At 25.6% G+C, this 22,200-nt stretch overlaps 1 protein-coding gene across 2 annotated transcripts in view; it reads right to left on the bottom strand.

Moving 5' to 3' along the window:
- The window catches only part of LOC100208856 (uncharacterized), a 123,833-nt gene that overhangs the window by 66,842 nt on the left and 34,791 nt on the right, over positions 1 to 22,200 (bottom strand). For both annotated transcript variants that reach the window (XM_065799988.1, XM_065799987.1), the window contains exons 19-27: positions 21,960 to 22,067; positions 20,729 to 20,917; positions 20,384 to 20,554; positions 15,271 to 15,450; positions 14,998 to 15,165; positions 14,704 to 14,869; positions 14,050 to 14,294; positions 9,326 to 9,511; positions 2,192 to 2,362 (exon numbers count right to left, since the gene is read on the bottom strand). In XM_065799988.1, the coding sequence (XP_065656060.1) occupies positions 2,192 to 2,362; positions 9,326 to 9,511; positions 14,050 to 14,294; positions 14,704 to 14,869; positions 14,998 to 15,165; positions 15,271 to 15,450; positions 20,384 to 20,554; positions 20,729 to 20,917; positions 21,960 to 22,067 (1,584 nt within the window). The remainder of the gene's footprint in view (positions 1 to 2,191; positions 2,363 to 9,325; positions 9,512 to 14,049; positions 14,295 to 14,703; positions 14,870 to 14,997; positions 15,166 to 15,270; positions 15,451 to 20,383; positions 20,555 to 20,728; positions 20,918 to 21,959; positions 22,068 to 22,200) is intronic.

The raw sequence follows: 22,200 nt of genomic DNA, 5'->3' as shown, positions 1-22,200 counted from the left end.
TCATTTTTAATAAAATAAAATGAATTTCAACATTTCATTTTTAATAAAATATTTTACTTGTGTTGTATCACTTAAAAAATACTTAATAGCCTTTGCAATGTTATATTAACTGAAACAAAATTAAAAAATCATGGCTTTTATTTTTCTCTCATTAAATTATGGTCAACTAATAAAGCAAATGACATTCAAATACTTAAAACTAATTTTTTTTAGATAGTCAAATACTAACGTAAAAGCTTTAAAAAAAAAAGCTACTAAAACATGATAGTCTGTAAAATATTGCTTAACAGTATGCTAGAATATAGTATGGTAAGTTGTTAGAATAATTACTATAAAATTATATAAAAGACTGTATAATTGATAAGCAATCTTAAAAATATGTCAGTCATAAAATTTTTTTTCTCTTAATCAGTCAATTACTGGTACCTTATTTTAATCAAAATGAGTTTGACAACAACAATAGCAAAAACAACTTCTTTATTTGCTTTATTCAACCTTTTTTATACTGCAGCTATTTATTTAAGCTATATAACTTTAAATAACGACAGTATAATAATAATAGTAATAATAATAATAATAATAATAAAAATAATAATAATAAAGCCAAATGAATTATAAAAATGGCCACCCAAACAAAACCCTGATCAAAGAAGTGCCACCAAACAAAATAATAATAATATTATAAGGGTTTATAAAGACAATAACTTATGCAACACACTCTAGCGGATAAATTTCAGATAAAAAAAATATCACACCAGTAAAAAGAAAAATTCTTTTTCTAAATTCTTATAAAACATTCCGTCAATAACTTAGAAATAATAAATGTTGCTGATTCTTTATTATTTGAATAAAAAATTAAAATTGTGGTAAAAATTTTAAATCCACTAAAGGTATAACTACCAGTTCAGCTTCAATTACAATCAAGGGGATAAAGCATTCTTTGAATTTGGAAGAGTCACAAAAAAAAAATGTTTTAACTGAATACATTTAAAAAGACAGGATTGATAGAGTGACAATGTTTTTAAAACTTTCTATATCTAAAAAGAAATAGACTATGAATTAAAAATTAAAAAAAATAATAATAATAATGTAATTTAGGAACACAGATGTCACTTAAAAATAATAGCTGATAAGCCTCTACATCCTTTAGATAAAAACCAAGATGCCACATAAACTCTTAACATAATTTTTTAAAGAAAAATATTTTTTGTAATAATTACTATAAGATGATTATAGATTAGTAATTAATAAAATGTAAAACTCTCAAAAAACCTTTTGTATTTTATTATTGATGTGAAATGAGTTTTTTTTTAAAAGCAATGATTGGCAGAAGATCGAAGATCTCCTCATCTTATTTTAAGAAGCAAAGATTATCCTGCTTGAAGAGGAATCTGTTTTTTTTTTGTTCTAAAATCTGGATCAACAGATTTCAAATTCATTTTGACCTTGAAAAATATAAATTTGTATACTTTACAAAATATCAAAAAAACAAGGTGAGGGGGGGGGGCGTTAAACCTGTATATAATTATACCTTTTAAAGTTTATTCTTAAGAAAAGGAAAATATTCTTTTAATGATTGTAACTTTTGGCATAAAAACTCGTGTATTTTTCAGTTAAAAAATGTCCATTTATTATAAGTCAGGAATTTTCTTACCATTAGAAGATTTCTCAAATGAAAAACCTTCCACCTAAACTAATTAAAATCTTACAAACATTGAAAAAATATTTTAAAATTCAGGATTTTTTAATAAAATGTTATAAGGTTTTTGAAAATGTTGAACTGACTTTTTTTTGTCCTGATTTTATCCACAAGGTAGTAGTAATAGGAGAAATTAGTAATTTTATTCTTATTAATAAATATGTTAATTTTTCATCAAGAAATTAATGTGTATAATAAATAATTATGTATATTATAATAATTATGTATATAGTAAATACTTAACAATGATTTATTAATAATCATTACATTTTTCATGCTTATTTTATAAATAGATAAGAATGTAAACAAATATTGAATTGTTTGTTCATTAGAGTTCATTCATTAATTAAATATTTACAGACATTTACAAAACTAGGTAACAGTGTGAAATAAAACCAGTTCTTTATAATAAGATTTATTACCAGTTCCAGCAAAATATTCTACTGCTATATTATTTTTAGTGTATAATTAAAAAAAAGTTATAAAACTCACCTTTGCACTTTTCAACTTCACATACTTCAATAGTTACATTACTACCTATGCAGTTAAGACCTCCATTAGAGGGAGGCGGTGAATTACAAAACCTTGTTCGATTTCTTGAACCTTCCCCACAAGTTGCAGAACATTCACTAAACGATGACCACGAACTCCACATCCCATTTACTATAAAAAAATGCGCAAATTAGATTAAAAATAAAAGTTAAAAATTACAATTTAAGAAATAAAAATAAAAAATTGAAATAAAAAGAGATTGTGAAGTGAAAAAGATATTAAAAAGTGAAAAAATAATAAAAAAAGAAGTAATAAACTAATAAATAACTAATAAATACTTACAGAAGGAAATTGCTCATCTTATACATGCTTAAAAGTTCTTATAATATATAAGTTCTTATAAAAGTTCTTATAATATATAAGTTCTTATAAAAGTTCTTATAATATATAAGTTCTTATAAAAGTTCTTATAATATATAAGTTCTTATAAAAGTTCTTATAATATATAAGTTCTTATAAAAGTTCTTATAATATATAAGTTCTTATAAAAGTTCTTATAATATATAAGTTCTTATAAAAGTTCTTATAATATATAAGTTCTTATAAAAGTTCTTATAATATATAAGTTCTTATAAAAGTTCTTATAATATATAAGTTCTTATAAAAGTTCTTATAATATATAAGTTCTTATAAAAGTTCTTATAATATATAAGTTCTTATAAAAGTTCTTATAATATATAAGTTCTTATAAAAGTTCTTATAAAATCTTATACATGCTTAAAAGTTCTTATAAAATATAAGTTCTTATAAAAGTTCTTATAAAATCTTATACATGCTTAAAAGTTATTTTTTTATGAATATTTCAAATTTTAAATATGTTTCTCATTGATATCTCATTGTTTTTCATTGTAAACATTGATTGTTGTCTTATAATGTTTCAAATTTCAAAATGTGTGCCTCAAAATTGTTCTTTTTATAAAGTAATATTAAATATGGTTTTTTTTTTTTTTGTGAAGCTTGAATTTTATATCATCAACTTTTATCACGTTAAATTTTTATTTGATGATAAAAAATAAAGTTTTTAACATTTTGTAATTTTAAAAATTTTAATTATATGTAATTATCTTTTAATTTCAAAAAACTATCAAGAGGGAGACAAGGTGGTTATAAAGTGTTATTTTTGGCAACTTAATTTTTATAATAGCTGCTGTTCAATGCCTTTAGTAAACAAATTTTAAAGTATTCAATACCTCTAGTGAAAGAATCAGAAAAAAAACTTAATTCCATTCTTGCAATGTAACTTAATAAGAACTTACATTAGTTTACAAACTATTGTTGATGCATTTAAAATTAAAAAAAAAAACATTTGCAAAAAAGATTCAAAAAAACTATCCTGATTATGTAAGCACAAAAATCATTCTTAATAAAATAATTCAAAATTGAAAATATAATTTTTTTTCAGTTTAAATGATGTACCTTAACTTATGCAATACATAAGGGAAAACTCTGAAATTTAAATAAATGGATATTTATATTAAAAATTGTTGGTTCTTTGTCCTTTAAAAAATACCATATGTTAAAAATTATTCAATACACTGAATACATTACCACTGGATAAATGTTTGGGCTTGATCTAGCTTCTTCTTACTACTTAAAAAGCTTTTGTAATCAATTAACTTTTTCTATATATTATGTTATAAATTCATCTAAACTTGGAATTTTAAAAAATTGTTTGTTAAACCTGTTTACTTTTTACATGCTTCATACACGAAAAATATGTTGTAAATGCTCTTTAAATATTTTAATATACTTTTATTATTTATATATATATATATATATATATATATATATATATATATATATATATATATATATATATATATATATATATATATATATATATATATATATATATATAAATATGCTGTTTAAATACCCTTCCTAGTTAAAACTTTTAAGTATTTGACATAGAAAATTGAACTTTTAGGTTGATAACCTTGTATCACTATTTAGTAACAACTTGTTACAAACCCAATTACAGATATTCCATATGACTTTAGCTTGATTAATAATCCTATATTTGGTACCGTACTTAAGGCTTTATAAAATCAATATAGCAAATATCTACTGGATATTTTTCTTCCAATAATTAACTATAAAAGCTTTTGTTTCAATTAGCAGAAAATGTCAGTAACAGCTATTACACATTTTTGATTAAAGAACTTCATAAGTGAAAGTATTGACAAAAAGAATAAAATTTATTTTTGAGATTACTACTTTTTTAGTTTTTTTGAATAGCAGAGACACTTTAAATTTTTTTAATAGCATAGCAGATAGAATAGAAGATAGAATAGCAGATATGCCTTAAAAAAAAAATCTTAACACATTGTTATTTGTCTAAGTATGAAATAAGCATGAGCAACCTTATCTTTTTATTAGGCAACAATAAATAAAGCATAAAATAAAAATAAAAAACTTGTTTTAATTAGAGAAAGAAATATTTTTTAGATCTACTTAGTTAGAGAATTGAAAAATAAAAATAAATACAACAACTAAATTAAAATAATTGATATGCTTTTTTGACTTAAAGTTTATATTTATACTTCTAGTTTTTATTAAAAAATTGTTCTAAAGTAATTTGAACAATTGAAATATACGACTTTTGATGTTCTTCAATTTTAAACAGATTTCATAGAAACAATGACAACAAAACTTGCTGTTATTAAAAGTCAACAATTGTTGTTGTCAAAAGTATTGGGTTTTAATTGGATAAGATTTAAAATTATGAAGTTAAAAAGTAGTTGAAAGTAGTTGTAAATGAAGTAGTTGAAAATGAAGCCTTTGGCCCAAACACAAAAGTATCAAACTAGAATGACTTGCAACTTATAATCTATTTATAGTGAAAGTAAAGATACAGAGAACAGTATTTTTTATACACACAAATTAGTGGTCAGCCAATGAGACATACAAAAAAGAGAAGTCTAGCAACAACAGTAAATAACAGAACAAAGTAATTGTAATGACAACAAAGGTAAAAGTGCAATTCAGACTAAGCTATTTATCACTGCTGACAAACGAGGAACTTAAAGAAGGACAAGCAGAAACAGAAAATGAAGCTAGTGGAAATGTTCTAGTGGAAATAGTGACTCCAGACAAGCAGAAACTCTTGTACAGAAGGTTGATAAGATATTTTAAAAAAGCCTTTCTGAAATTAAAGCTTATTTCTGAGTGTTCTTCTTTCAACTTTTTTATTAAAAAAAGTTTCAAATTTAATATCTCTTATTTAATAAATTTCCATTTTAAATTCTTGTTTCACATATTCCCTAAAATACTATTTTTTGTGGGTGACTTGTCCACTCATTGAGAGTTAGGGTTAATCTTTTACTGCTGTTTAGTTTTTTATTTATGTTTTGAACTGTTATGGCTTTTTGTTATTTAAAATGAGAAATTATTAAATGCATTTTGACAGACTTTTTATGTTAATCATATAAATCTCTCATTTTTAACCATACACATAGTCACAAAAAATAATACAAAATAGTTTTAAAAACCATTAACATAAATAAGCAACATTGCTAATAATTATTGAGGTCTTATAAAAAATTAAAACATTTTATAGAATTAAAACGTTTTTAATGAAAATCATGAATTAACATTAACCTTTGTTTGATAAATAATAAGAATCAATATACAAGTATTGAATACTAAATATTTGCTCAATTAATTGAATTGTGTTCAACAAATATATTTGGGTGTAAAACCCTTAAAAAAATTAGGGCACATGTTCTTAAACATCACAGAATTTCTCATGAATATTTAACTCAGCTATAGGTTAGTTCTGCATCAGCAAACAACTGGAACAAGCCATTTGAATAAGAAGACAGACCAAGTAAATCAACTATTAGCAATGATGAAAATGACTGATGATGGCAACAACTTTCATTTTTCAATAACTTTATTGAAATACAGATACTATCTATTTAATGAACTACTGATACTCTATATTATACATGATACTCTATATTATACATGATAAATCTCAACAGCAATGAAAATAAAATGAAATTAAAAGTTCATAATATAAAAGTTTATAACTAGTGAAGCTAACTATAAATCTCACCTTAATCTCTAGTATCTTGTCAGATTTGTTTTAAAGTACTGTTTACAGGAAGTAGTTGCTTTTAACTACTTCAGATCAGGTCAGTTTTAGGATCATCATGATCAACCTGAAACTGGTATCATGTAACCAAGTACTACCTGTCCCATGCACAGCTGCTTTGTAGGGTGTGCTTTTTTAGGCAAAGACTAGAAATTACTAACTATAACTTAAAAATCCCCTGCCTTGGGGCTCATGGTTGAGTAAAGGCTAGAGATGGTGTCTTAATAAAAAATAATTGTCTTGGGCAGATGTTAACTGCATCCAGCTACTGTCTTGTAGAAGGCCTTGTAGGCAAAGACTTAAGGGATAAGCAGAATAATTTTGCTAATCTCAATTAAACTTTTCTACGATTTGTGGTCTAGACAACATTACTGTCATAGTTATCATAATTTCTGTTATAGCCTTACAAAATTGTTCTCCAAAACTCTCTTCAATTCTCAAGATTGAGTCTTGTTTTCTTGCATGCTGGGAAATGGTGTCTGTTGTTCTCATTTTCAAAAATTCCAAGAACATTCTGACCCCTCTAATTTTTGTCTGATCAGCCTTCTTTCTGTTAGCAAGGTCTTTGAGTCTTTGATTAACAAATTTCTCACATCTCATCTTGAGTCAAATAATTCACTGTCAAACAATCAATGTGGTTTTTGATCCTCTTGCTCTACAGCTGACTTGCTAACTGCTGTGACTGAAAAATTTTATCGTGCATTAGATGGAGGCAATGAGGTTATTGCTCTTGACATATTTAAAGCTTTTGACAAAGTTTAGCATGCTTATCTTCTTCACAAGCTGGCTTCATATGGTGTATTTGGGGAAGTTTTTGAGATTATCAAATCATTTCTTTCTAATCGCTTTATTAAAGTCATTCTCTAAGGCCAACCCTCTTATTCATGGCAACTCTCTCACTGAGTTCTCTTCTTTATGTCTTCTTGAATTTTTGTTTGCTACTGACCTTTCATGGAAACCATATATACTATCAATAGCTAAATTAGCATCTGCTAAGGTTGCTTCTCTTTATCTTCCTCGCCATTTTTTCTCTCCTGATTCCATTCTCTATTTTTGCCTGTATGGAATACTGTTGTCATATTTGGGCTGGTTCTTCTAACGATGCTCTTTCCCTTCTAAACAAGGTCCAATAATGCATTGCAAATGTAGTTCGACCCACTCTATCTGCTAAGCTTGAGCCTCTTTCCCATCGTTGTAAAGTTGCATCTCTTTCTCTTTTTTGCAAATACTACCATGATTGCTGCTCAAAGGAGCTTTAATTCAATCAACTATATCAACATTGCTTAGCTAGCCATTCAGCAAAGTCTCATCTGTCTCTGCATGCCTAAAAACTTTTGTCTAGTCTTTTCTACACAATTCAACCCTTTGGAACTCTCTCCCATTTTCAAGTTTTCTTGACTTATACAACCTACAACTTTTCAAGTCTGTCAACTGTTTCCTTGCTCTATAACTCTATTTTTTTTTTTTAAATCCAAACTTAATAGTGGTTGCTTGCAGCCTTGTTGGGAGTGAATCAGAATATGTATATATATATATATATATATATATATATATATATATATATATATATATATATATATATATATATATATATATATATATATATATATACATATATATATATATTATATAGTTATTTATATATATATATATATACACACATATATATATATATATATATATATATATAATATAAAGTTGATCTTGACTAAACCGAGGCTTAATTACTACTTGTTTTAAAATTGATTATCCCTTTAAATCTTCATTTTCAAGAAAACAGTTTATTTTAAAAAACTGAAGCTTGTTATAGGATTTTGAACTCAAATCATTTTTATTTTCAACTTTTTGAATAATAAAAAAAAAAGATTTTACCCAACACTGTATAAGGTATTATTGGATAAAATGTCATAGCAACAGGCTTTTTAATAAATATCAGGGACTATAATAAATATTAGGGACTTTAATAAATAACAGGGACTTTATTTATCCTTTAGGATATTTATTAATTGATAGCAATTTAAATATCCTTTAGGATATAGTAAAAAGAACTTATTATAAACTTTATTTAAAATATGCAATGCTAATAAAGTTTAAAAACCAACTTTAAAAATAGATTTAAATCAACTTTGTTTAAAAATAGATTTAAATCAACTTTGTTTAAAAATAGATTCTAATCAACTTTGTTTAAAAATAGATTCAAATCAAATTTGTTTAAAAAAGGCAACATCAGGATTCAAAGAATATAGTTGGTTTAGTCATCCAGATAAAACAGATTGTAAGTAAATTTTCTCAAAATGAATATTAAAGGTAGAATGAGGTACAAACAGATATTACCAGATGTGACACATAATACAGATATAGTACTATTATAACAGATTACTTGTTTTAACAGATATAATAACAGATATAATAATATTGTGGAATAAAGTGTATCAATAACAGAAATATTAGAATTAATAGCAATTATTAATTAGCAATTATTATAGTATTCTTTGATGCAAATTAAAAGGTCTTTTTAGTAAAAGTTAGAAATTGTGAGACATTTATTTACAACCAATAAAACCTTGTTATATGGGACATTATTACTTAATTATTATTATTATTTCATTATTACTATTATTATTATTATTATTATTATTATTGTTATTATTATTATTACTCATTATTATTATTGTTTCATTATTACTTTCATCTTAACATGTCATCTACAAATAAACAAATAGTAAATACTATTTTTATTTACTTTATTATTTATTCTACTAATTTACTATAAATAGCAAAATAGTAAATAATAAAGTTTTTAAATTGAAAAAAATAAATTAATAAATTAAAGTACTTCTTTGTTAAATTTATTTAAAGCTATTTTTATATATAAAGTATGGTTATATAAAAATGATTTCTACATCAATTGTTTGTTCCTTTATACTTAACAACGTTGATTTATTTTAGCACAAAAAATACTGTGTATAAAATACCTGGACAGTCAGCATCTTTACATACTGTGACCTCATGTGAGGGTCCTAGATCAGAGCAGAATTTTCCACCAAATGCTGGTTTAGGATTTGTACAACTACGAGACCGAAAGCGATCACCTAGTCCGCATTTACGAGAACAAGAAGACCATGAGCTCCATTCAGTATAATTTCCATCAACAGACACAGCTAAAAAAATTTGAAACTGTATGTTATAATTGTATTTTATAAAAATTCAAAATATTTTATAATCAAATATTTTAGTTAATACATAATATATAATTAATATTTATATATATAATATATATATATTATATTAATAATATATATATAATATAATACATTATATATAATTTTATATATTATATATAATTTTATATATTATATATAATATAATTAATAATATATATTAATATAGTTCCTAAGCTAACAAAGATGACAATAAATATTTAAAAACCCTTTCTTTAAGAAATACAAAAAAAGCATCAATCGCTGGCAAAAGACATTAACATAGCAACTGGGAAAAATGTCAGCTTTTCTTGTATTCGACAACACCTACTCAAGATTAAGAGGGTGTGTTGCAATTCGAAAACCATTATTACAGCGTGGTAATAAAGAAAAATGACTTAAATATGCAAAACAACACAAAGATTGGGCCCAGGAAATGTTTAATCGGGTTCTGTACACCGATGAGTCTAAATTCGAAATTTTTGGAACGAAAAGACGCCAATATGTTCAAAGAAGAATTGGAGAAGCCTACCAGCCTGAGTGTTTAAACCCTACTATTAAACACGAAGGAGGCTTTTTACAAGTTTGGGACTGTTTATCTTCATCTGGAGTAGGTAATTTGATCAAAATAGAGGTGCGACTTACCAGGGAACATTATGTGGATATCCTAAGGCACCATGCTGCATCATCCGGAATGAGCCTAATAGGTCATAATTTTATTCTGCAGCAGGACAATGACCCAAAACATTGTTCCCGAGTGGCAAAAAATTAATTAAATGAAATGGCAGAGGAAGGAGTATTGGAACTGATAACCTGGCCTCCCCAGATTTGAATATAATTGAGCATATTATAGAGCATAATATAGGGATTACCTGGACCTGAAGTTTTTTATGAAGTTTGACATTAAAAAGTTTGTAATTGTTCCATATTTTGTGTGAAATACACATGTTTTAATAAGTTTATAATATAGAACTACAAACTTATTATATATATTACAAAATATTAGAGAAGAATTTTCCAGGATTTTTCGAAAAAATCTAAGTGGTCTAAAACATACTCACAGTACTGTGTCTATATATATATATATATATATATATATATATATATATATATATATATAGGGCCTATATATATATATATATATATATATATATATATATATATATATATATATATATATATATATATATATATATATATATATATATATATATATATATATATATATATATATATATATATATATTAAACTTTAAATAAACAAATCAAAAAAAAATTTATTTTTCTTGTCTTTATTTTTTTTTGTTTAATATAAAGACTTTCATTAAACTAAAAAAATAAAGACCAGAAAAACAAATTACTCAATTGCCAAAAAAGTAAAAAAATTGACAAGCAATGTAAATTGCTTATCAATTTTTTTGCTTTTGTGCCAATTGAGTAAATTAAACAATTTAACATACACATAAACAATTTGATGTACCCATAAATGAAAATTACCAATATTACATTTTTGTCCCAGAAATTAAAAATTAGAAAAATGGCAACAGTAAAACAACATTTGCTTTTCAGCAACAATGTTATGTAGTTTTTTATGTTATTTACCACCCTGAGGTTGAGAAGGCTTTCAGTAATATGGAGGCAGCTTTATTGTGGTTACAGCCTCCTCTCAACTCTTTAACTCCGAAACACAAATCATAACAAACAAGGCCGCTGCACGGAGAAACAAGTTGAGTGCAGTACTACCAGAGACAAGGTGGAGATAGAACTTGGAACTTCTCACGTATGAAGCACTTACTACTACAACACTAACTTTAAAAAATTAGATATAAATTTTAGATATAAAAGATAAATTTTAGATATAAAAAAGTTAGATACAAAAAAAAATTTAGTAGCAGACTAGATGCAGACAAGATAGCTTGAGTTAACATGAAAAATCCAAAAATGATCTAAAAAGAAATCTTAAATTTACCATAGCTATTGTGGTTGGCAGAACACAAAAAGTGCAAGACAAACAGTGCATTTAATTGCAATATTATTATTAATTTGAGAAAAAATAATTTTATTTTGAAATTTGTATTAATTTTAAAGTTCAAGTTCAACCTCAACAACATCAAACCAAATCATCAACCTCAATAACAACCACAAAACACCTAAAACAATCAAAGCCATATCAGAAAACAAGGTTATAGAGATAGAGTAGTTTAAAAAATAACCATAACTGTCAAATAATAGAAACATTGACTGGAGTTTGCAAGGAAGTACAAAAAAATGCTGATATTATAATTGGAAAAAGTTTTGGGATCAGATGAGTCAAAATATAGGTTTGTCTTAAAATATAGGAGTCCAAAAAGTTGGACAAAAAGAAGGAAAAGTTTATCAATTAAGTTGTTTACAAAGTACTTTAAAGCATCCTGGAGAAAAAATGATTTGTATTGGGGTAGTAGTAGTTGAAAACTAACCTATACTTTGAACCAAATAACCTCAATCTTTTAGAATGGTCATCTCAAAGTTCTAACTTGAACCTGATAGAATATTTGTAGACAAAAAAATTAATCATTTAGATCAAAAACAACATAAAAGAGTATTATAACAACAGAATAGACCTAACATTTGGTCAATTTAATAAAAAACTTTTTTATTAGAACCTGCTGTTTTAATAAAATATACTATATATATATATACCATATATACTATATATACCATATATATATATATATATATATATATATATATATATATATATATATATATATATATATATATATATATATATATATATATATATATATATATATATATATATATATATATATATATATATATATATATATATATATATATATATATATATATATATATATTTATATATATATATATATATGAATATATATATATATATATATGAATATATATATATATATATATATATATATATATATATATATATATATATATATATATATATATATATATATATATATATATACCAGGTCTGTAAGTATGAAATGAGTTTTTTTTTTTCAAAATAAAACACTATTTTCTAATGGAAAAGTAAAAAATATTTTATTCAAAGTATTTGCCATTGCTTTATACACATTTTGACCACCTTTCTGGCAATTTGTGGATACCACACCAATAAAACTGATCGTTTTTTGGAGCAAACCATTCGGAGACCTATTTTTCAACTTTTTTGTAGGAATTGAAGTGTTGCTTATTAAATACATGTCCTATCGATGAAAACAAAAGTAGTCGGAAGGAGCCAAGTCTGGTGAATACGGTGGGTGAGGTAACTTTTCCTAGCCAAGTGATGTTATCATCTCCTTGACTGCTTTTACTGTATGACTTGGAGCATTATCATGCAACAAAATTACCTTTCTGTGTCTTCTGGCCCATTCTGGTCGTTTTTCGATCAATGCACGGTTCAAATTGATTATTTGTTGTCGATAGCGTTGCGTATCAACAGTTTCGCCAGGTTTTAGAAGTTCATGATACACCACTCCCTTCTGGTTCCACCAAACACAGAGCAGTCTTTTTTCCGAACTGATCAGGCTTTGCAGTCGATGTTGATGCTTCTCCTGGATTTACCCATGATCTTTTACGTTTGGGATTCTTAAAATAAACCCATTTTTCATCACTAGTCACAATTCGATGCAATACTGACTTCCTTTCGTGTCGTAGCAGCAACATTTCACATGTGGTTTTTCGCTTTTTCATCTGCCTGTCATTCAATTCCTGTGGCACCCATTTCCCGCACTTTTGGATTTTTCCCATAGCTTTTAAATGGTCAGAAATTGCTGTTTGTGAAACATTTAACATTTCTGATATTTGTTTTTGACTTAAAGTGTCATCTTCATCCAGTATTGCTTGCAATTCTGTGTCTTCAAATTTTTTTGGTGGTTTTCCACATTCTTCATTTCGCACATCAAAATCATTATCTCTGAACCGTTGAAACCATCTTTTGCATGTTGCTTCCTATAGAGCATGATCACTATAAGCTTCGACAAGCATTCAATGCGATTCTGCAGCACTTTTCTTCAAATGAAAACAAAATTCGACATTTTTAACACGATTAAAAAATATGTTGTTTATACAAAGACTTGATGTTTACTAAATATGTTTGACAGATGTCATAGCAACAAAATTAAAAAAAAATTAAGGGCTGTTCACAACAAATGTTCTCTATCGATACATTTGTAACTCGACGCTCACTTCATGTTTATAGACCTGGTATATACCATATATATATATATACCATATATATATATATATATATATATATATATATATATATATATATATATATATACCATATATACTATATATATATATATATATATATATATATATATATATATATATATATATATACTATATATATACTATATATATATATATATATATATATATATATATATATATATATACCATATATACTATATATACTATATATATATACCATATATATACCATATATATATATAGTTAATAATAAAAATTACCATTCTCTAATCCATAAACAAAATTAGTGCTTTCCATTCCAATACAGGTAAGAGATGACTCTTTGCATATAGATTGATCAATGTCAAGACATCCTGACCAAGGATGTCTGTTAGGTCTGAATGAAAAACTGCTCTCTTGGCCATATCTATTGTACGTATCTGACACACGTGGTCCTGACATACAATCGCCAAAGTTTTGAATACTGAAGTGCGTAAAAAGTTTATTTTTTGCTGATTTAGCACATCTAAAAAAAAAGGTCTTTTAAATTTCTTCTATTTTAATTGAATTGAATAAAAATTTGTTAAAATAAAAGTTAATAATATGCATTTCACTTCAAAAAGAATTTTATACAAAGCTTGTGATATTTAATTAATGTATGGAAACTAATACTCAGCTTGCTGGAAAATTAAAAAACATAGGTAATAGTGTTATTTAATTTATGTTATAAAAGATTTTGGACCAGAAGACCTGGTTTGCAGTAGGATTTTTTGCATTAGTTTTTGCAGTAGGAAGTAGAATAAAAATGATAAGATGATAACAATAGTAATAATAATAATAATAATATTAATAATAATAATAATAATAATAATAACTATATCACTTTATTATAAACATTTAATGAAAAAACAACCAAACTTTTGCAATCAAATTACCTGCAAACAAGATCAGTAATTGAACCTTGATAATCAATGCTATGAATAGGTTTCCCAGATTCAATAAAATTATCTGGATCATTGTCTGTGAAAAGCAAATCAGGTAAAGGGCGTGGCTCAGTACCAGGATCTTTAAAACAACCAATACTATTGTAAATTACATCACCTAAAATAAAATTATGTGAAAAATAATGAAATGACAAGAACAACATAAAATATACATAGTTAAAGTAATGAAAAAATTTGAAAATTTAAAATATTTTTTTACCATTAGCTTATGATTAAATAACTTACAGCATTCTGCAAGTTTGCAGTACAAAATTTCCCAAGAGTTTTTATCACAAACTTTGCCACCATTAGTTGGTGGTGGGTTAGTGCAACTTCGATTTCTATACTGAACTCCATCTCCACAAGTGCGAGAACATTCGCTCCAACCTGACCATGGGCTCCAGTTTCCATCCTCTTTAAAATGTTCAAATTTTTTTTAAATGCATCCTCTTTCAAAACAAGTTTATTCTAAACTAGTTCCAAAAAATTTGTAACTTAACTACACAAAAAAAATATTACCAGGGCACTCTAGTATATTGTAACATTCTTCAACTTGTTCTAAAGGTCCTATATTTCTGCAATCAGAGCCTCCAAACCTTGGTGATGGATTGGCACAGTCTCGAGTGCGAAATCTTGTGCCATTAGAGCAAGTACGAGAACATGGAGACCAAACAGACCATAATGTTACATTACCATTTACTAAAAATAGTTAAAAAGTACAATTACAAATCTATAACTAGACATTTTAAAAGTTTTAATAAAGCTTAACAGTAGTTTACATGGTTACATGGTTAGGAATTATAGTAAGTTTTTTTTAGTAAATTTATTTATTTGTTTTTTGCTTTAGAATTTAACTTAATGAACCTATTTGATGGAAGCATTTCTAAAGAACATTATTATTCAAAATATATGTTAGTTATATTTATGTCTTTTAAGACTGTCTACTAAATATTAAACAAAACAACAAACATGCTTGAACATTTTTCTTAAGTTATTATTAAATTTTACGTTCCACTATCTACTCTTATTATAGTTGTTTCTTTTGCACAATTTTAAACTTTTATTTTGGCAAATAAAAATTTTGCACAATTTTAAATTTATTTTGGTAAATAGAGTCATTACAAAAAAATGATCAAACTTTTAATCTTTTAATTTCTTTTTTCTGATTTAACTTTTCTAAATTAATTTTTTTATTATTGTAATGCATAATAATTATTTAATATTTATAAAATCATTTTATGATTGTGAGGGCATTTGAGTAGTCATATTCTCTAAAAATCAAGTTTTAAGTAAAAATCCAAAAGTTGCTGAATTCAATAAAAAAAAATTAATAATTATGTAAGTATAGTGTATTTTTTTATTTTAAAAATTTGTGAAAAATTACTTTTTTATAGAAAAATTTGTTTTAAACATTTTTTTAAATTTTAATAACGTAAAAAATAAAAAAATAAATACAGCCTACAAATTCCACAGGATTTTAGGTTGGCACAAGAATGCCATACTTAACCAATGTCAGGTCTGCAAAATTTTGGATTTATTTTTTTAATACCCTTTTAAGAAAGACCTAATGATTAATTGGTTATAAAAACATTTTTTTATAAGAGCATAGCTTTAAACAATAATATTTTAAAGGATGTAGCAACTAATCAATTTATACAAGTAAATAAATCAGTTTAAAATTTATGAGTTTATGCAAGTAATTAGCAACTTTATGAATTGTGATTATTAAGTTTCGAAGTTGTTTTTCAGCAAAAAAAAAAACTGTATCATTTATTTATTACATTTTCATTGGTCTTTTAGATCATAAAAAGAAAGTCATTTGGAAATGCAAATTTTGTTTAACAGCAAAGATTATTTTAAACCGCAACTATTTTAGTGTTTTTTTTAACTATACTTATAAATATTTGTTTGAGAATAATCTTGCTATTATAAGTAAATGTATAAAATTCCCAAAACAAAGCTATTATTTTATTTAAAAATTTAATTTAAACTTTCATTAAAAAAAAAGAGGAAACATAAATAAATATAAAACTACATATATTTTGAAGAGTGATAAGTAGAAAATATTCTTTTAAAACTTGAAAAAGAAGTGAATACAAGTGTTCAAACAAATAATTTTCTCTAAAATGATTTCTCTTGACGAATTTACAGTTAAGTTTAGCTTTCCAAAGAAATCATACTTTTAAACAAAACGTTTTGCAAGATTTTATTTTTAATGCTCCAAAAAAAGTAATTTCAGTTTTAAATTTTTTGAGTAGGAATTTAGTAGGAATTAAAATGTCACAGTTTTTAATTCTGCAAGATCCATACTAGATTTTTTCAGATCTTTTCAGGGGGTGTCACAAAGTTCCACAATTTAAGGTTTAGTTTTTCATTTTGAATTTTTTATTAACATATTACTTGTGACATAGGAGGCCTACAAAAGGTTTTGAAACCCAATAATTTCGGTAATAAAGATAATAATTCTAAAGGGTGTGTCAGCTATTTGGGAACATTGCGTAATGCCATCATTTCTTTATGTTACATTAATTTTTTTTATTTTTTGTAGATAATTAAAAATGACAGATAATAAACTAACATAAGAAATGAAAAGACATGCTGTAATTGTAGCATTAAAAGCAGAGCATAGCGATTTACAAATTGCACAATTTCTGAAAGTCGCCCGATCTTTTGTTCTTAAAGTTCGCAAGGAGTTAGAAGAAAATGATAGTGATTGTAATCGAGCTGCTAAACGTAAAAAGCATGAGCAACAGTCACACATGACTACAACACCTGAATTAATTCATTAAGTTCAGAATATCATTGACAAGAGCCCCAAAAGTCAATGAGGTTCATCGCAAAAGACCTGGGTGTTTCAGAAGCCACAATTCGAAGGACTGTTCATAAAAATCTTTGCTACAAGTCTTATGTGATGAGGAGAGGTCAGTTTATGTCTGAGACCATCACAGCGAATTGTTTGATTACGTCCAAGAGGCTGTTAAACAAACTGAAACATCCTGCTGAGCAAGGCATGCTTTGGTTTTTTTCAGATGAGAAAAACTTTGATTCAAAGTTTTTCTCATCTGAAGTTCCAACAGTCATGCACACAATTTTCTGCAACTGTTAGTGTTTTGGGGGTTGTTAGCAACGAAGGACATGTGATGCCCCACACTTCTTTCCGCAAGGACTAAGAGTCACTTCTGCTGCTTATATTGAAGTCTGCTGCTTATATTGAAGTCTTGGGTACTGTTGTTAAGTCTTGGATCAATAGAGTAAGAAATGGAAGGCCCTACATTTTTTAACAAGACTCTGCACCAGCACATAAGGCTCAAAACACTCAGGAATGGTTGGCGGACCATTTTTATGATCACATCACTCCATACTTGTGGCCTCCTAACTCTCCAAACCTGAATCCATTGGATTATTATGTGTGGAGCATTGTTGAGAGAGATGTTAATAAGCATCTCCAAAACATCAAAGATTCTCTGAAAGAATCCTTTGTCTGAGTTATGGACAACATAGATGAGGGCCATCTGAAGCACGATTGCAGTCAGTTTAGGCCTCGAATTAAAGCTGTTATTGTTATCTTATATTATTTATATAATTGACTTTGATTAAAAATATTTTCTGTTTGACTTTTTATCATTTATAAAAAATTAAAAATATATTTACCCTGTAAAACCCAATGATTTAGGTAATAAAGATAGTAATTCTAAAACCCAATGATTTAGGTAATAATGATAATAATTTTAAAATTTAAACTATTATAAATTGTATTATTTAAAATTTTTTTTTTTTTTTTTGACATTTTTATTTTTTCTTGAACTTCTACAAATATTATTTTAGAGCTATTGATCCTCACAATCTTTCCTAAAATTTTAATAAGGTTTTAAACGAAGATTCAAAATTTTAAAACTTAATTTTTTTACCCTCTCAATAAAACTTATTGATTATTTGTAACATAACAACTATGGATATTATTTATAATATTTTTATACCAAAAAATATCATAAATACACTTGCATTATCAGTTGCCATGAAACACAGCATCTTCTTAAATAATGTTTATTACATCTTATTTCTACTAGTTCTGTGTTACACTCTGCAATTTATAATCCTTGATTTTTTTATTAAAAACTAAGGCTAAATCATTTTGTCTATATATTGTTTAAGTCCTTCTTATTTTAAGAAGGACTTTTTAATGTTTTTTAAACATGATAAAATATAGACTTAAATTTAAATGATATATAGACAAATATAAACAAATATAAACAAATATAAAAAAATATAAAAAAATATAGACAAATATAGATTCATCATTGTTTAAAAATAGGCTCATCATTGTTTAAAGATTTTAAAATCATTATAAAGTAGATTTTTATCATTAAGATTTACGATATATTTTATTTATATATATTTATATATTTAATTATATTTTAATATTTACAGTTAAGAATGTAAACATTAAAATCTTTACAGAGTAAATGCTAAAATATTTTCTGAATATAAATATTAAAATTTTTAAAGAATGTATTATTTTACAATCATTGATTTAACTGTATTATTTTAGTTAAAAATCATCTTAAGCAAATAATGTCATAAACCATTTTGCTGAGATGATCATTTTGTTGAGGTATTCATTTTGTTGAGACTTTTTTGAGATGTCAATTATGGGTCAATTGGTGAGGTATCTGATTTTCAGTTCAACCAAAACAATGTTAAGTTTCTTAATATTTTAAGAAGCTTTTTTTTTTTTATTTTAATTGTTAAAATATTTTATAGTTTCTCATTTTCTAAAAGAAAGAGTAAAAAACTTATTTTTCTTATTAAGTAAATAAAATCTTAACTTTTGATTGAAACTTATAAAAAAAATTAAGAATAGTTCAACCAAATCATTTATTCCTTTAATACCCATCTATTATCTATCCATATCAGTTATCTCTTTAATATAGTTTGTAACATTTATCTAAATCAGTTATTTCTTTCATACCTCTGTAACATTTATCCTAATCAGTTATCACCTTTAACTTTATCCAAGTCATTTATCCCCCTAATACCACTGTAAAATTTATCAAAATCATTTACCCTCTTAAAAAAATCATCACTTATTCAAACCAGTTAGCTCATTTTATGAATACAACTAAGTAAATTTTGTTTCAATTTTGATGTCAATTATTTAAATGTCAAGTTGTCTTGGAACTTAAAAAATTGTTTATTTATTTTAAGTTATTATTTATTTATTTTAAGTTTTCAAGAATTTATTCTATTAAGATTTCATTTATAACAACAACAAAAGTTAACACATAAAATTTTAATAAAACTTAATAATTGAATAGTATATTAAAAAACTAGTTAGTAATTCATATAATGATTTAAGCAGAAATAAGAAACACAATTAAAGTACAGAGGATTTTACATAAAGAAAAAATAAAATTGAAATTTTGAATTCTTTATCAACTATTTATATATCTTTTTCGTTTATTTGTTTGATTGTTTGCTTGTTTGTATTTGTTTGTTTGTTTGTTTGTTTGTTTGTATTTGTTTGCTTGTTTGTTTGTTTGTTTGTTTTGATTTCAAAACATATTAATAACAGCTATAACCATTTTTTCATTTTACAAAAATCTTAAATTAAATAAAATAGCTTCAAACTCACTAGCACAATTTTTTTCAAAGCAATCGGCTTCCTCTGCACTTTGTCCTTTGCAAACCTGACCACCATACTGCGGATATGGACAATTGCATTCTCTTTGCTTTGATTTTTTACCTATTCCACATGGTGAACTGCATTCGGACCATTCCTTCCAAGCACACCACATTCCATCCACTAAAATTACATTAAATAATATGCAAAAATTATAAAGTGTAATATCACTGGGCTAATATATAACTATTAACTAATTGTTAGAAAAATAAAGCAAAATAAAAAAATCACTTGACTAATATATAAGAATTAAGCAATTCCCAAGCATATATTATGCATTATTTAATTTAAGCTTACCAGGGCACTGTACAAAATTACAACTAATTGTATCTATGTCACTTCCAAGCTCTGGTTGTTCAGAACATTTTAGTCCACCGTATTGAGGTTCAGGGTTGTTACATTCTCTGGACCTATTTTTAACTCCACCAAATCCACATGAAACTGAGCAGAGACCCCAATCACTCCAAGGTCCATATCGGCCATCAACTTAAAATAATTTGAAATAATTTAAGCTTATAGTTACTAGCATTTTAGTTTATTTTGAATTTTTTGCTTTAACAAATTTTAGCATAAAAAAAATTTAAAAACATAAATAAAAATTAAAAAAATATATTTTTATATACTTTTATAAAAAGATTTTAATTTTAAACTGTTGATTTAAATTTTTGAATAGTTTTTTAATTAGTTGAATGTACAAAGTAATATAAACCAAAATAAATTGTTTTAAAAAAGTTAAACACGGTTTATTTTATTAATTAAACACTTAAGCAACTTTTCCAAAGTGTAAACATTGATATTTCAAGACCTGTTAGTGTATCTCAACTGTACAGGTCTAAATTTTGCAAACTATGGCCTAATTTAAAAAAGTGAACACTAAAAAAAAGGACATTGCAAGTCGATGGTGAAGAAATGTGAAATGTACTGAGACTTGAAATGTCCTTTTTTTAATAAAAAAAAACTGTAAAAACACTTAAAATGTTATATATAATATATTTCAAGTAAAACGTGATTTACAACGTGGTTTACAGTTAAAACATCTCAAGCCTCAGTACATAAAAATAAAAAAATGACAATGACTGTTCCATTCAAAAAGTTAAATATAAAACACTGCTAAAAAATAATCGATTGAAAGTATAATGCAAAACAGTGATTTATGAGTGACTGTTATTTATGCCAAAAGTTGGTAGAAAGACATCTTGAAGATGTACATACTATTCAAACTAAAAGTGAAACAACTATTCTTCATCCTGCCTAAATACAATAAATGAAGAGCGAGAAAGTATCTCTGCATGATTATTAAAATTTGATCTACGAAGCCATTGGTCCGGAGACTTGCCATGATTTGTAGAAGAAGAGTTCATTTTTTCAAATTTCTCGTGTTTAGGAAAATATCCTTTAGGTAATTCTGATGAAGGGGAAAAGGGAGTTTTCTTTAGATTCATCATTTCAATAAGGGGGTTATTCATGGAGGAAACACTAAGTGTATTGCTTGAGGGGTAATTACTAGAGTAAATAACAGATTCATTACTTGGTGGAACTTCTGTTGTTGCTATTGGGGCTGGAGTTGTTGTTCCATTTGAACTACAAGTATGACAAACAGGACACACTCCCAAAGCTGGTGATGGACAACCTCCACCTAAACAAAAAAACATATTAAAATTAGGCAATTATTATCAATTTACTATATTGGAGTTTTATTATTGATTTACTAATTTATTATAAATATAGAATATTGTACAACATATAACTTTAGATCATCAAAACAGCCC

The sequence above is a fragment of the Hydra vulgaris genome, chromosome 06 (genome assembly GCF_038396675.1).
Source record: "Hydra vulgaris chromosome 06, alternate assembly HydraT2T_AEP".
Classification (NCBI taxonomy): domain Eukaryota; kingdom Metazoa; phylum Cnidaria; class Hydrozoa; order Anthoathecata; family Hydridae; genus Hydra; species Hydra vulgaris.
This window is presented reverse-complemented; position numbering and strand designations above follow the sequence as displayed.